Source organism: Rana temporaria, chromosome 6 (genome assembly GCF_905171775.1).
Source record: "Rana temporaria chromosome 6, aRanTem1.1, whole genome shotgun sequence".
Lineage (NCBI taxonomy): Eukaryota > Metazoa > Chordata > Amphibia > Anura > Ranidae > Rana > Rana temporaria.
Window position 1 is genome coordinate 187,518,438 of NC_053494.1, and position 16,757 is coordinate 187,535,194.

Sequence of the window (16,757 nt, forward strand, 5' to 3'; positions counted from 1 at the left end):
AAGCCGCCGAGGATCTCGGCGAGCCAACTTTCCTCATAGAACAACGAGGAAATAGAGAACATGTTCTCTATTTGGCTCGACGAGGAACTCGTCGGCTTCCTCGGCCGAAAGTGTACACACGCCGGGTTTCTCGGCAGAATTCAGCTCCGACCGAGTTTCTGGCTGAATTCTGCCGAGAAACTCGGTCGTGTGTACGGGGCCTGACATTCATTTGTACCTCCCCCAATCACAGAAGACCTTGTATTCACTTGAAAGAATCCAAGATGTCTCCTGAATGGACAAGATGCAGACAGCGCAAGCAACCTCCCGTGAGAACTGTACTTCAGATAGAATGGTAGCTCTCAGTTCTAGATGTTCAGCTGTACTGTTATGTATAAGCTAAATAATATCAAACCCAACAGAAACCAGACTCATAATAAAGGACACACTTTATTAGTAGTAAATTTATTTTTAAATGTCTAGAAATAGTTTTAGCTTTCATTGAAAAAATATTTTCAATACAGAAATGCACATTTTAATAAAACATTAGTTAATTGCATTGCTTGTTTTTTTTTACAATTTTTACAATTAAACATTTCATATTAATTTTATTAACAATTATGGGGCAGATTCACAGAGCAAGTACGCCGGCTTATCTACTGATACGCCGGCTTACTTTCAAATTTCCTGCGTCGTATCTTTAGTTTGAATCCTCAAACCAAGATACGACAGGATCTGGGTAAGATCCGACAGGCGTACGGCTTCGTACGCCTTCGGATCGCAGATGCAATACTTTGGCGTCTGCTGGGTGGAGTTTGCGTAGTTTTCCGCGTCGGGTATGCAAATTAGCTTTTTCCAACAATCCACGAACGAACGAACGAACGAACGCGCGGTCGTCGCATTCTCTTACGTCGTCTGTAGTCGGCTTTTTCCGGCGTATAGTTAAAGCTGCTATTTTGTGGCGTATAGATAGACTTGCCATGTTAACCACTTAAGCCCCGGACCATTTTGCAACTAAATGCCCAGGCCAGGTTTTGCGATTCGGCACTGCGTCGCTTTAACAGACAATTGCGCGGTCGTGCGACGTGGCTCCCAAACAAAATTGGCGTCCTTTTTTCCCCACAAATAGAGCTTTCTTTTGGTGGTATTTGATCACCTCTGCGGTTTTTATTTTTTGCGCTATAAACAAAAATAGAGCGACAATTTTGAAAAAAATGCAATATTTTTTACTTTTTGCTATAATAAATATCCCCCAAAAACATATATTAACATTTTTTTTCCCTCAGTTTAGGCCGATACGTATTCTTCTACCTATTTTTGGTACAAAAAATCGCAATAAGCGTTTATCGATTGGTTTGCGCAAAATTTATAGCGTTTACAAAATAGGGGATAGTTTTATCTCCCCGTTCTTCAGCTCCGGGGAGCGATCGCGACGGAGCGGCTATAGCCGCGCCGTGGTCCCGGATCGCTCCCCGAGGGAATCCGCCCACCGCACGCAGCGGAGGGGGTCCCGATCGGACCCCCCACCCGCTAGAAGGCAAGGACGTATATATATGTCCATTTGCCTGTCCGTGCCATTTTGAGGACGTAAATAGTCGTGCGGCGGGCGTTAAGGGGTTAAAGTATGGCCGTCGTTCCCGCGTCGAAATTAGAATTTTTTTTTTTTTTTGCATAAGTCGTCCGTGAATAGGGATGGACGTAAATCACGTCTAAGTTAAAATGTCATTTAGCGCAATGCACGGCGGGAAATTTAGGAACGATGCGCATTTCATTCGACGCGGGTACGCGCTTCGTTTGAATTAAACCCGATCCCAACCCGCCCAATTTCAAATACGCCGCCAGAAAAACACTACGCCGCCGTAACTTACGGCGCAAATTCTTCCTGGATTCGAATTTCCGCCAGGTAAGATATGGCGGCGTAGTGTATCTCTGATACGCTGCGCCTGTCCAATTGTATGTGAATCTGCCCCTAACTTTTTAATAGAAATACAATCAAAATAATTACTAAAATTGCAACTAAGATCCTTTTTTACTCCTGCCAATTAACATACACTATATTACAAAAAGTATTGGGACGCCTGCCTTTACACACATATGAACTTTAATGGCATCCCAGTCTTAGTCCATCGGGTTCAATATTGAGTTGGCCCACCCTTTGCACACCTTTTGGATGAATTAGAGCGGAGGCTGTGAGCCAGGCCTTCTCGTCCACATCAATGCTTGACCTCACAAATGCACTTCTGGAAGAATGGTCAAACATTCCCATAGACACACTCCTAAACCTTGTGAACAGCCTTCCCAACAGAGTTGAAGCCGTTATAGCTGCAAAGGGTGGGCCAACTCAATATTGAACCCTACAGACTGAAGCCTCGTACACACGCTCGGTTTTCTCGACAAGAACCAGCAAGACAACTGCTGGCAGAGCTCTCTGCCGAGTATACCGAGCGTGTGTACGAGGCTTTGAGGTTTCCCGTCATGAAAACTGCAAAGAATCTCGCAGAGAAACCAGAGAACCTGCTCTCTATTTTCTCGTTGTGATTCTCGGCAGTGTTTTCCTGCCGAGAAACCCGAGCATCTGTATACTTACCTGTTGCCGTGGAAACCCACGCATGCTCAAAATGACTTTGACGCATGCGCGGGAGCTTCCAAGGCATAGGTAGGGTGTAGCAAGATGGCGGTGACGGCATCGAATGTGACAAGCGCATGCTCTTTGTTGTCGATGAGGTCGCCGCATTTGTGCCATTCAAAAGAACGGCACATGTCTTTGTAGTGTGGGAGGAAACCCATACAGGCACAGGGAGAACATGCAAACTCCAGGCAGGTAGTGTCATGGTTGGGTCAATGTAAAAAGCAGAAAAATGCCTAAATCTGCCTAAAAAAAGTCCCAGAACTTGTTTGAGCTTCAGGCATGTGAATGGGGTCTTAGAGCCAGTTCACATAGGCGCAACTCATCAGGCGACTTAGCCGTCTGACAAGTCGCGCTCCGTTCTGTACAATGGAACCGTTCTAATAGGAACCACTCAGTCGCTCCGACTTAGAAAACGGTTCCTGTACTACTTTGGGATGACTTCAGGGCGATTTGCATTGACTTCAATACAAGAAGTCATTTTGCAGTACAAACAAAACAGCAGAGATACAATCAGAACTGTAAAAGCCATGCTTATAAACATGGTACGTACGGGCCTTGATGACCTAAACCAGCCTACCCCATCTGGGTTCTAACTGTAGGACTGGAAGGACATCACGATAAGTAATGGTACAGCCTGTACTATAGAAAGAGTAAAAATAAATAAATAAATAAATAAAAATAAAAGGGGAGCTGCGGTGGCTCAACGCGATTGGCACTGCACTGACAAAGCCATTCACCTCTGCAGCTAGGGGTTCAGATCCCAGTCTCGGCTACATGTGAATTTGAGTTTCGTGGTCTCAGCCCGGCTCCCGGTGGGTGTGCTATGCGAGGTAAGCCTGCGCTTAGTACGCCCACCACCCTCCCACAAAAAAACACCACACTTACACGCACTCGAAATTGGGTTAACATGCACGCACTTTGACCACGCGGTCTCTAAAAAGAGAGGAAAAGGACTAACGGGGCTGGTTGAGAAGGCTAGATCCTCTCACTCCCTTATAGGGAGTCCCTCTGCCCCGTTGGGCCTTAAAGCAGAGCAGGTTGGGCGGGCTGTGTGGGAGGACCCCCCTACACACCCGCCATTGCCACCCCGGGCATGGAGAAAGGTGGCAGATTGCCTCTGGGGGAGGCCTGCCTACTCCCAACTCCTGCAGACCGGCTCCTCTCTCGAGTACACGCACAAAATACACTTTAAAAAAATAAAAGTAAAATAAATAAAAACAAAAAATTCCACTATAAACTAATAAAATATTCATTGCAACTCTGTCATTTATGCTTTTGCTGTATGAATGTACTATTTTTTTGATATAATAAAAATGTATAGTTGAAAAAAGTAAAAAAGTAAATTTGCAAGTCGCCTCTGAAGTCGTGGGCAGATCGCCTTGCCGAGTCGCTCGTCAAGTCGTGCCGTCCCTGTGTGAACCGGCTCTAACTAAACTGGCTATAAAATATAAATAATAATACTAAAAAAAGAAAAGTAACCGCAAATGAGTAAAGTAAAAAAAAAAAAAAAAAATCCCAATGTAAACTTTGTTGTATATTATGTTATACAACTACAAGTGGATTTTTTTTACACCCCACAACATAAATATAACATTTTGACAATGACGCAGTAAACAAAAATATAACTACTAAAGTGTCTGGATGTATCCTCACATGTTATGATTCGCCCAGAATGAAAATGACTAGCCCTGTTCTCCATGGATCTGCTGAACAGGTGGTCTTCAAAAGGGTCAGGAAGTATATTTAGCATCTGAAACCTGAGCAAGCTACTTGGGGATTGGCTGCAGGGGGCACATGATAATTTCGGAGTTGGTGCATTTGCTTTGCTCTTGACCAGCGTTTCTGAGGAGGGAAGAGTTGGAGGCTTTGCTGCTAAGGGAATTAATTAAAAGTCACTGGTAAGAGTCTTTTTTTTACCTCCTCTTTGTATTTTTCAGGACTAGTCTATGATCTGTATGGACCATAGCTCAGTGGCTTGGGACATTTTTCAACTGGGACAATAGCAAGTTGGGATGTAGTGTGAGAACCTGTCTACTCATTTTCTTTCCCAGTGGTGTCTTTGCAATTTTGTTCTTCCTTTCCACTGTATTGTGATGTACCATCATACTGCTAAATCTACCGATATCGTCTACTGACTTTGTGACATTGTATAATAAGTGACCTTAGAAGGCTGTGTCTGTTGATGTCATTGGGAAATCCATACAAAATTTGGCACAGCGCTGTTCATAATTATTTCATACATTATAGGGAATGTATATTTCTGATTCGACTTGTTATTTTTTGCTTGGCACTAAAAAGGGGAGAGCATTACACGTTCCTATATTTAACCTGCACTAGTGGGCTTCAGTTGCCTCAGAAGGTATTACAGCTGAACTGGCTAAACAAATCCAGCCAATCAGCCGGCGGTATTAGATGTCACATAACTTCGGAGCAGCTGCTGGAAGGCTTCATCGCCTAACTTTGGGGACTGGGATCCCAGGCACTGTTCTAAGACCTGGAGAGAAAAGCTTTGACAGGCCCATCTAGACATTCCACGCCACCCATGCTCTTGTCTCTTCTGTTACATTCACAAAACAAAAAAAAAAAACTTGAATTTTGATATTTTTCAGGTCTGGTCCAAAACCAATCTGCAGAAACAATACAGGGACAGGGATCCACAGTACAGGCTCATGCTGTTCAGAACGCAAATAATCTTGTTACCATAAGGTTACTATCAGTCTTGTGATTTTATGTGATCAGTCTCATCAATGACGTCATACTTATTATTTCTGTATTTGTGTGTGTAGACCCGTCTGTCCATTTTCTTTTATGTGATATTTTATTTACTGCATATATTAGTGTGTGCTTACATATTCATCTGTACTTTACATTAGTATATGTGTGTGATAGATAAATAGATCATTCCATGGATAGATATATCAATATGGAAAGATTGATTGATAAGATAGATAGATAATTCGATGGATAGATAGATTAATATGGTTCGTTTGATAGATAGATAGATAGATAGATAGATAGATAGATAGATAGATAGATAGATAGATAGATAGATAGATAGATAGATAGATAGATATAGGTAGATGGGTAGATATATACATAAAGATATGTAGATGGATAGATATAGACAGGTAATTAGACATATAGATACAAATAGATAGATAGATAGATAGATAGATAGATAGATAGATAGATAGAGGTAATTAGATGTATAGATAGATACATATACATAGATTGATTGATAAGGTAGATAGATAGATTTATGGATAGATAGATTAATATGGTTAGTTTGATTGATAGATAGATAGATATATAGATAGATAGATATAGGTAGATGGGTAGATATATACATATAGATATGTAGATGGATGGATATAGACAGGTAATTAGACAGATAGATAAAGATAGATAGATAGATAGATAGATAGATAGATAGATAGATAGATAGATAGATAGAAATAGGTAATTAGACACAGATAAATAAATAAATAAACAAATATGGATAGATTGATAGATAGATAGATATTATTAGGTAGATGGATATATATATATATATATATATATATATATATATATATATATATATATATATATATATATATATATATATATATGCAATTAGACAGATAGATAAATAAATATGGATAGACGAGTTGATAGATATAGATAGGTAGATGAACAGATAGATAGATAGATATTATTAGGTAGATGGATATATATATATATATATATATATATATATATATATATATATATATATATATATATATATATATATGCAATTAGACAGATAGATAGATAGATAAATATGGATAGACGAGTTGATAGATATAGATAGGTAGATGAACAGATAGATAGATTGATAGATAGATAGATAGATAGATAGATATAGATGGAATTGATAGATATAGATAGGTAGATGGACAGATGGATAGCTAGATAGATAGATAGATAGATAGATAGATAGATAGATAGATAGATAGATAGATAGATAGATAGATAGATAGATATTGATAGATATGGGTATATATAAATAGAAGGATTGAGATAGATAGATAGATAGATAGATAGATAGATAGATAGATAGATAGATAGATAGATAGATAGATAGCATATATTTAACTCATAACCCTTTATACTGTATACCTGTATGTAAACATATATGTCTATCTATCTATCTATCTATCTATCTATCTATCTATCTATCTATCTATCTCTCTCTCTGTACGTCCATTATTCTATTTCTGTCCATGTAACGTTATCTCCTCTCCTCAGTTTGTAGGTGACAGAGAGAACCCTCATCATGGCGGATGACGAGGAAGTTGAGTATGAGGTAAGGTATATGAAGCAATGTAAATGGCTGCCTATGGTCTGTGTGATTGTGAGGGAGGTGACTGGATTCCATTGTGTTGGTGGTTTCTGGAGATGTTTACAGAACGGTGAATTAATGGAGAGAATGCTGCATTCCAATGAATGAAAACTTTATTTATAGCCCGGGGTGAACACATGTAGTATTCATCTAGCTACCTCACGTAACAGGTTTGGTGCAGATAGTGTGATGGCCGTGTACTCTGATACCCGTTTAGTCAGCAGATCTGGTCACATACATAGATATGGCAGGTATGTGTCATTCCCAGGGTGGCGTAGTCACACTGGCTGTCAGTCTGAACTGGCATTGCTGTGATCAGTATGTCCGGTGTGGTTTGGGGATAAGGGGGAAGTGGGCCCAGTCAATGAGCTCATGAAGCACCCTGAATACGGCCATTTCTACATGTATCTATATGGTAGTGATCACATGTATATATACTATAGGGGCCTACTTTGGTCATTTCTAGAAAAAGGTTGGTATGACGGATGTTGTCTAGCACACAGTTGCCCAGTAATCTTCACACTTCTAGGCCTAGTTATTGTTGAATAAAATAACGATTGCTGTGATTTTTAGGCCTTGTTCACATTCTGTGCGAGGGCCATATTTACCTAAAGGGGATAAACAGCTTTTCTGTATATCCCTGCAGGCCGCAGAGGCAGTCCCGTTATTGTCTTTTGGGACGCATGGCTGCTCCCAATTGACATGTATGCGGATGCACGGCCACAAACGTAGTCAGGGACATGCACACCCACCCGAACAGAAGTCATATTGAGAGCAGCTGTGCCAGTGCAGCCACTGCGTCCCAATAGACATGAATGGGACTGTGTGCACGGGGATCCATGGGACACCTATACTCCCACATGCAGGTAAACACGACCCTCACACAGAGTGCGCAATTATACGCCGTGACTAAAGCCTTAACCTGACAGCAATGTTCATAATGAACTTTCTGGGACAAAAAAAATGGGGCAGATCCAGGTAGATCGGCGCTTCTCTCCATCGGGCGTAGCGTATCTAAGATACACTACGCCGCTGTAACTTTTTTTTCGAAATCCTCAAAGAATTTGCGCCGTAAGTTACAGCGGCGTAGTGTATCTTTGGCGGCGTAAGGGCGCGGAATTCAAATGGATGTGATGGGAGCGTGTTTTATGTAAATATGTCGTGACCCGACGTAAACAACGTTTTTTTGCGCCGTCCGTGGGGGTATCCCAGTGCGCATGCTCAAAATTAAACCGGAACAAGCCAATGCTTACAACGGTGACGTCATTCTACGAAAATCCCTATTCGCGAACGACTTACGCAAACGACGTAAAAAAAATTTAAAATTTGATGCGGGAACGACGGCCATACTTAACATTGAGTACGCCTCATTAACTATACGCCGGAAAAAGCCGAACGCAAACGACGTAAAAAAATGCGCTGGCCGGACGTACGTTCGTGGATCGCCGTAACTAGCTAATTTGCATACATGTCGCGGAATTCGACGAAAACGCCACCAAGCGGCCGGTGGAAAAAATGCACCTAAGATCCGACGGCGTACTAAGACGTACGCTTGTCGGATCGATCCAAAATGCCGTCGTAACTTGTTTTGTAGATACAAAACTAAGATACGACGCTAGGACTTTAAAATTACACAGCGTATCAATAGATACGCTGGCGTAATTCTTTTGTGGATCTGCCCCAATATCTCTACCGTTTCCTGAAGAACATTGTAAAGTCCGTACCCAAATCCGAGACGTGTAGTCCGCCATTTAAAAACTGAGACTGGAGTCAGATCAGTAATTACTCAGTATTCTGGCAAATCTTTAAGGCTGCATTCACACCTGAGCGACAAAACGCCCGACGCCGGACGCTTCTGCCGCTAGAGGGGAGAATTCCCATTGCTGTCTATGGAGATGGTTCACATCTCATAGACGCTGAACGCCTGTCGCCTGAAAAAAAGTCCCGGACCCTTTTTTTCAGGCGACAGTGGCGTTTTCCCATTGACAGCAATGGGAAGACTTTTGAAAAAAAAAAAAAAAAAATTGAAAGTTTCACACCCGCGGCAAAATACGCCGCTACCGCCGAACGCGGCTGTCGCTCAGGTGTGAATGGGGTCTAAGGGTCACCATACATATTACAATCTGGCTATACAATCTCTGTACAACCAACTTTAGATTTTCCAAAACTTTGTAACATGAGGACCTACATAATCTATGCAATCTATTTGTATCTAATCAGACAGGCCCTTGCACTGCATTGGTGTTGAGAGAGCCTAAAGAGATTGTGTAATCTGATTGTAATGTGTGTGGTGAACATAGATCTGGACATACACTATACAATCTGTACAACCTCTGAATCATCTCATTTAGTTTTACACAAATTATAAAATGTAATATGAAAACAAACCTAAGCAATTCTTTTAATTAGTAGCCAATCAAGCAGGTCCTTTTACTACATAAATTACGGCAGACATAGGTGTGCGAACAGGGTGTGCCAGGTGTGCCCGGGCACACCCTAATCACCCTGCCGGTGCAATGCAGATTCCCCTCTGCTCGACCCCAATGGCAGCTGAGGCTACAGAGAAAGGGACTGGAAAATCTCTGTCCTAGGTCCCTGTCTCTGCTATTTCACCAATGCACCTCAATGGGGCTCATAACACATTGTAAAAAAAAAAAAAAAAAAAATGTTTTTGTTTTTATCATTTTATTTTGTTATTTGTTTACATTTTTCTTTTAAATGTCATATTTAAAACATTTTTTTTTTTAAATAATAATAAAAAAATAACATAATAAAAACAGAAAACTACTAACACCAATCTCATCCCTACTGACACCATCCACTGCTCTACTGCGCACGTGTGTTTGAACTTTGGGGTGCACACCCTAATGCAAAAGACTGTGCACACCTATGACGGCAGATCTAAAGCAAATTGTACAGTCAGATTGTATAGTGCAGCGTCTGGCTCATGCTCACCATACACTATACAATCTATTTGTACAATTTTCTTTAGATCTACCGTAAACTATGTAGTGCAAGATCCTGCCAGGTTGGATACAAATATAATTTCGCTAAATCTTAGGGCCAGTTCACATCAGACGCAGTTCCGTACAGTTTCTTGTGCATTTTTTCTGCACTAAAAATGCATGCACACAGTTTTCCATGTATTCCAATGACTCTCGTTGGCTCTAGTTTACACCATGCAGTCAGTTTCCGGTCAGTTTCCGTTGCATAAACTGACCGGAAACTGACTGCATGGTGTGAACTAGAGCCAACTAGAGCCATTGGAATACATGGAAAACACTGTGCATGCATTTTGTGCAGAAAAAAAGCACACGGAACTGAACGGAACTGCGTCTGATGTGAACTGGCCATAAGGAGATTTTTCAGAGATTGTACAGTCAGATTGTCTAGTGTATGGCCAGCTTTAAGCTGACTGTACACATTACAATCTGATTGTAAGGGCCTGCCTGATTTGATACTCTTTGCATTGGTTGCTTAGCTTTTCTAACACATATTATATATTATATTACATATTTACAAATATATTGTATTATATTCTAATATATTCTTATATTAATAATAACAATAATAATAATTATATTTATATATTATTATATACATTTTTATATTATTATAATATATTTTATTATAATATATATATATATATATATATATATATACATGCATATATATATATATATATATATATATATATATATATGTATATATATATGTATGTATATATATATATATATATATATATATATATTTTTTTTTTCTTATACATTACATTTTTATAATTTATTATATTATATAATATTATATTATCTATTACATTGTTCTAGTAACTCTAAAATAGATTGTACAGAGATTGTAGAATCATATTTTAATAGCATATGGTGGGATTAAGACCAACTCTGATCTTTGGGTCAGTAACTCCCATACCTAGTATTATTAGTCTGGGTAGACTTCCAATTAAAAAAGTATACATTCTGCATTAAGCACCACAAGATCCTCCACCATGTCGGAGAGTCTCTGCATGGGGTACCATACATTTCCAAAGCTTGGAATGGCTTGTTATCATAAATATAGAAAGAGAGCACGCCTATGGCCACATATATTTTGAAAATTTTAATTTAAAAAAAGAGGAAAAGGGCAAAGACTGCCCAAGGTCGGACTTTAAAGGCACTTTGAACGACAGATGGCAAATAAAAATATATTTTATTGATAACAATTCATAAGCCAAAAATAGAGCAAAAGAGATAAAGAGTTAAAAATACATATGACATAATGGACGAATATATGCACAACGTAAACAGTAGACATGTGCATTCGTTTTCTTTAGAATCCATTTTCGTCCGAAAATCTGTTTTTTTCGTTATCGTTTTAACAAACGATAACGAAAGTGCAAGAAACGAAAACCGAAAGATCCGACATAAAAAATGCTTTATTTTCGTTTTCGTTGCGGTAAAAATTCGATATAGAGAGATTCGACATTATAGGGAAAATATTCAACATCATAGAGAAAAGATCCGACATTATAGAGAAAAGATTTGACACTATAGAAATAATAGATTCGACATTACAGAGAATAGATTTTGATTTATGAGAAAATAGATTTGACATTGTAGAGAATAGATTCAACATTATTACTAGTCATACAACATTAGAATTCTTGTAGGTGGAATATTCGAACGGAAATGTACGATTCGACGTAAAGATTTGACGTTCCGTCGAATATTCGTTTGAACAATCGACATAAACCAAAAATATTCGACGTTCCGTCGAATATTCTTTTGACCATTCGACAGAAACCAAGTATTATTGGATTTTCGGACGAAAGCTATTCCCCAACGAAAAACGAATTAAATCAAAACGATTTTCGGGAGTAACTAAATAAATTTATTTTCCAAACGAAAACGAAAAAAACGAAACAAAATATTCCAGTTTGCACATGTCTAGTAAACATTGAGCCCCTGTGTGTTAACGTGTTTTGCTTCATCAGGACACATTCAGGGGTTGTTGGAAAGAAAGGGGTCTCACTGAAGAATCCACTAAGCATCAAACGACACCATAAATAATGTTCAAATATATGTGACCAGTGGTAAGTATCACTCCAAGCATATATTAGTGCAATAATATTCCTCCAAAGTAGGTAAGGGGAAAATAAACACACCAAAAATAAAAGAGAGGAGTGGGTGGTATGGTTCAAATAATATATATATCTATCTATTCGTTGGCTCGGCAGAACCACATTTTTATAAGCAATGAACAACCTGACCTGCAATCGGTAAGTATGATAGAATTTACGGAGAGTGACTAACTCCTTAAAGTCATCATAGCTAATGTTGTGTCCAGTCTGCCTGTTGACTACTTATCAGTGGTCACATATATCTGAACATTATGGTGTCGCTTGATGCATAGTGGATTCTTCAGTGAACTCTGCTGATAAGATAGTGAGACCCGTTCTTTCCAACAACCCCTGGCTGTGTCCTGATGAAGCAAAACAGTGAAATGCGTTGACGTACAGGGGCTCACTGTTATTTACGTGGTGCATATATTCATTTGCGCCATGTACTTTCGTCCATTATGTGATATGTATTTTTAACTCTTTATCTTTTTTGTTATATTTTTGCCTTATGAATTGTTATCAATTAAATATATTTTTATATTCCATCTGTTGTCCAAAGTGCCTTTAAAGTCTGACCTTGGGGCAGTACAGTACAGCTTGTTATCATACTAATGATAATCCTTACACAGACCAACCATACCAAGTGATACTCAAGTGTGATGATGCTAATTACTGTATTTATTGGCGTATAACACTCACTTTTTTACCCTGAAAATAGAGGGTAAACTGTGCCTGCGTGTTATACGCAGGGGGCTGTGGAAAGTTTTTTTCCTGAAACTTCCCCCTTAAAGTTAGGGTGTGTGTTATACGCCTGTGCGTGTTATACGCCTGTGCGTGTTATACGCCGATAAATACGGTAGCTAATATCAAAAGTTGACCAACAAAATTAAAGGGATTGTAAAGGTTCGGTTTTAATTTTCTAAATAGGTTCCTTTAAGCTAGTGCATTGTTGGTTCACTTACTTTTTTCTTCAATTTCCCTTCTAAATGTTTTTTTTCTTTGTCTGAATTTCTCACTTCCTGTTTCTCCTCAGTAAGCTAGCCCCCATCATTCGAGCGGGGGTTAGTCAGCCAGAACAGCTTACTGAGGAGGAACAGGAAGTGAGAAATTCAGAGAAAAAAAAATACATTTAGAAGGGAAATCGAAGGAAAAGGTAAGTGAACCAACCATGCACTAGCTTAAAGGAACCTAATTAGAAAATAAAAGATGAACTTTTACAACCCCTTTAAGGATTACAGATCACCACACATGTTCCAGTCTGATTGTACACCCCTTAAGATCTACCAACCACTATGAAGTGCAAGGGCCTGCCTGATTAGATACAAATTGATTGGATAGATCAGGTAGGTTGTTATATTAATTAGTTTTGCTAAATCTAAAGTTGACTATACAAGGGGTATATAGTGAGTTTATAATGTGTATGGTGACCCTAACACATATGACCTTGGCTTTCTATATTTTTGGCATTGTATACAAAATCCCACACCAATCTGAAAATAGATGTTAGATCTTTTAAGCTGGATATAGATGGATCGAAATGTGTCCTGTTCAGTGGCTGTGGTCACTCCTGCTTGAAATAAGTAGATCTAATGATCGGCTTTTGTTGAACGGGAATGTGGGCAAAATTTTCTCGATCAGCGGCTGCAGCCAATGAGTATACTCTAACAGCAGAGAGTCCCTGTTGTCAGAATGCAGTAGGGGTTATTTACTAAAACTGGAGAGTGCAAAATCTGATGCAGTTCTGCCTAGAATCAGCTTCCATTTTTAAATGTTTTTTTTGGCAAAGCTTAACTGAACAAGCTGAAGTTAGAAGCTGATTGACTACCATGCACAGCTGCACCAGATTTTACACTCTCCAGTTTTAGTAAATCAACTCCATTGCTTCAATGGGGAGAATATTTCTATCCACCACATTTACGTAGATGGGGGAATTCATGAAGAAAAATAAATAAATAGAAAAGTAGTCTGTGGCCATCTTAATTTGGCTAGACTTTTGGCAGCCAAGCTGTAATTGTGAATTTGGGTAACATTTCATCACTACTATTCAGCACTTTGTTCCTCAGATATATTTGATCAAGGTTGTGACCAGAGATTGCTGTTACTCTTATTCTTACTTTATTTCCTTTGTTGTAGCATCTGAATCACAGACCCAATCCAAATACAGAACTTTCTTAGTATTTATTATAATTCCTGCACAATAACAACCAAAAACATACGGCCATTTATAAAACAAAAAGATTAGGGTCAGCATGTGATTGGCTGCCATTGGTTTGGAAATTTGCCAGCTGCAAATTATATACACTAGTTGTATATCCACTTAAAATGTATGAACACTTTATTGTATATATCAGTGTATACAAAGTATCGCCTTTACACCCACCAAATTCATAAGGGGGATATACAATTAGTGGTGTGTTTTTCTAATTTTTTGTATATATTTAGCTTGTTCATAATAATGACATCTGCCCAAATGTATGGGATACGACACCCTGCTATCTACAAATACTTACCATGACATTCCTATTAAGATCTGCCTGAAACCTGTACCCCTTCTGGGGGTGAAGAAAGGGCTGTCCAAATTAAAGGATTTTGCCAAAATAGCTTCTATTATAATATTTAATGTCCCAACAATCAGCCCAACACATAGTTGGCAAAGATGGCACTGCAGTTTTTGTGAAAGTTGTTGGGATGAAGCATTATATTATATAAAACTATATATATTTTTTGTTATATATATATATATATATATATATATATATATATATATATATATATATATATATTTATTTATATCTTTTAGTGGTTCTGGCAACATAAATTCTACATTCACTCACCATTGACAGATACGAGATACAGAAAGGCTGTAAGGCATTAAGCTGGCAATACACATTGGATGGAGATGCAGGGATACAATCTGATCTGTAATATGCAACATAGCAGGATCATGTAAACACTTATTTTTTTACTTTACAGGGGTTTCCAAAAGCCACCATACAAAGGGAAAATTGGAAATTGTAGCTTTATTTACAAAATTTTACAAAATATTAACAAAATATGAATAATAATTTAAAATAATAAAAATATAAAATATAATATGAGTTTGTTAATTTTTCCCTTGTATGGAGATTTTTGGGACACCCTTAATTATGTCATCGGTTAAATTCCATGCAAACAGACTTACGCGTTTCTGACTTTTGGCCCAGCTATGTCTAAGCTGTGAGGCTGAGGCTGGGTCTGTTAGCATGGATTTTAACCCCATGGCATAATAAAGTAAACTTTTCTTGGCTTACACGATCCTACCATGTTACCAACCTTTTTGGATATTACTGATCCTGACTAACCTAGAGGGGCACACGTCTTAGCACTGGTGTCTCTCATTTATCCTTTTTGGGATCTGGGTTGAGATCAATGAGTTGCTTTGCCTAGATACAATCTGATAAATCGCATGTTCTCCTAGGAACCCAGCAGTCCCAACAACTGGAACCTGATAATGGTCACGTATAATTCAGTCTACAGGCCAGATCCGTAATGTGTGAGGACAGGGCTGCTTCTATAATTTACTGGATGTGAAAACTGAAATGGAATGTTGGTTAAAATAGTAGGTGTAATCAGAGCTGGGCTTTTCTGGAGCTCTCTGCAAGTTATAGACTTGCAGCCTGTCTTTTTTTTTATGCTTTGACTTTTTTTTTTTTTTTGTCATTGTTGCCTATGTGCACGGGTGTCTAAACTGGTCTTGCAAAAATGTATCACCATTTTTTCGTACTATATTTAATGGGGTGAAAAGTTTTGGAAGCATCATCTCTCTTTCTTTTATGTTGTCTTTGAACAAAAAAGGCGAAAAAGGTGAAAAGGGTATGAGGACATTGATGAATCGGAGGAAAAAATAATGGTTGTTTTAATGAGAACATGAAAGTACTGATAATAAATACAGACAATGATAAATGATAAAGGGACGTTATAAAAAATATATCACATTCCGTGTGTGAACAGTCGCATCTGTGTTTGATCTGCAAATATCAGTAAAAATGTATTAAAATTTTAATTTTAAACATGCAAGTTTTTAGGAAGTTATGAGTAAGAAAGTTTAGTGTTAAATGCATCAAGCGTTTTGTTGTCAATGTATTGTCTTCCATGCAGGGCTCAAGTCCTGCGGGAACGCGTGGGAACGGAGTTCCTGCACTTTTTTCACAGCAGGAACTCAGTTCCCTTTGCAGGACTAGAGCAGCCGAGAGCAGCCGAGCCGCCCGCGCCAATCCTTCACTAAGCGGCGATGCCCAGCTCGAGTCACTGTCAGGGACAGGCGAACCTTAGTAATCCTTTATGTTACTGGCCGCTTCCTGTATATGGATTTATTGGGTAGTGTGTGGGTATTCCATCACTTCCTCGATGCCGCAATGTCTCCTGGGAGCTTTTGTCATTGTTCCCAGGAGACATTGCGGAGGTCTGCCGCGAGTTATCGCGGGATCTAGAAAAAACATGCGGTTTAGTAATTATGCATATGAGCTTATTATTTTTATTTTTTTTGGTGGGGGGGTGGATCTTGGGTGGGAGTTCCCACACTTTTTCCCCAGGACTTGACCCCTGCTTCCATGAATAGCAAAATCTCATCGAGTAGTGAGCACCTTGGGCCCGTTTCTTTTGTTGTTGACTGAGCTTTCAAATCCTGTTTG

General features: G+C 38.9%; 1 protein-coding gene across 25 annotated transcripts in view; it reads left to right on the top strand.

Annotated features, from left to right (window-relative positions):
* The first annotated feature begins 4,420 nt into the window (after nucleotides 1-4,420).
* The window catches only part of NEB (nebulin), a 272,007-nt gene continuing 259,670 nt past the window's right edge, over nucleotides 4,421-16,757 (top strand). For 13 of the 25 annotated variants that reach the window (XM_040357970.1, XM_040357972.1, XM_040357973.1 and 10 more), the window contains exons 1-3: nucleotides 4,428-4,506; nucleotides 5,218-5,314; nucleotides 6,881-6,938. In XM_040357970.1, coding sequence (XP_040213904.1) covers nucleotides 6,909-6,938 — 30 coding nt within the window. In that variant the 5' untranslated portion in view covers nucleotides 4,428-4,506; nucleotides 5,218-5,314; nucleotides 6,881-6,908. Of the gene's footprint in view, nucleotides 4,507-5,217; nucleotides 5,315-6,880; nucleotides 6,939-16,757 lie in introns of all 25 variants that reach the window. The other 12 variants (XM_040357978.1, XM_040357987.1, XM_040357983.1 and 9 more) reach the window with 2 other exon arrangements.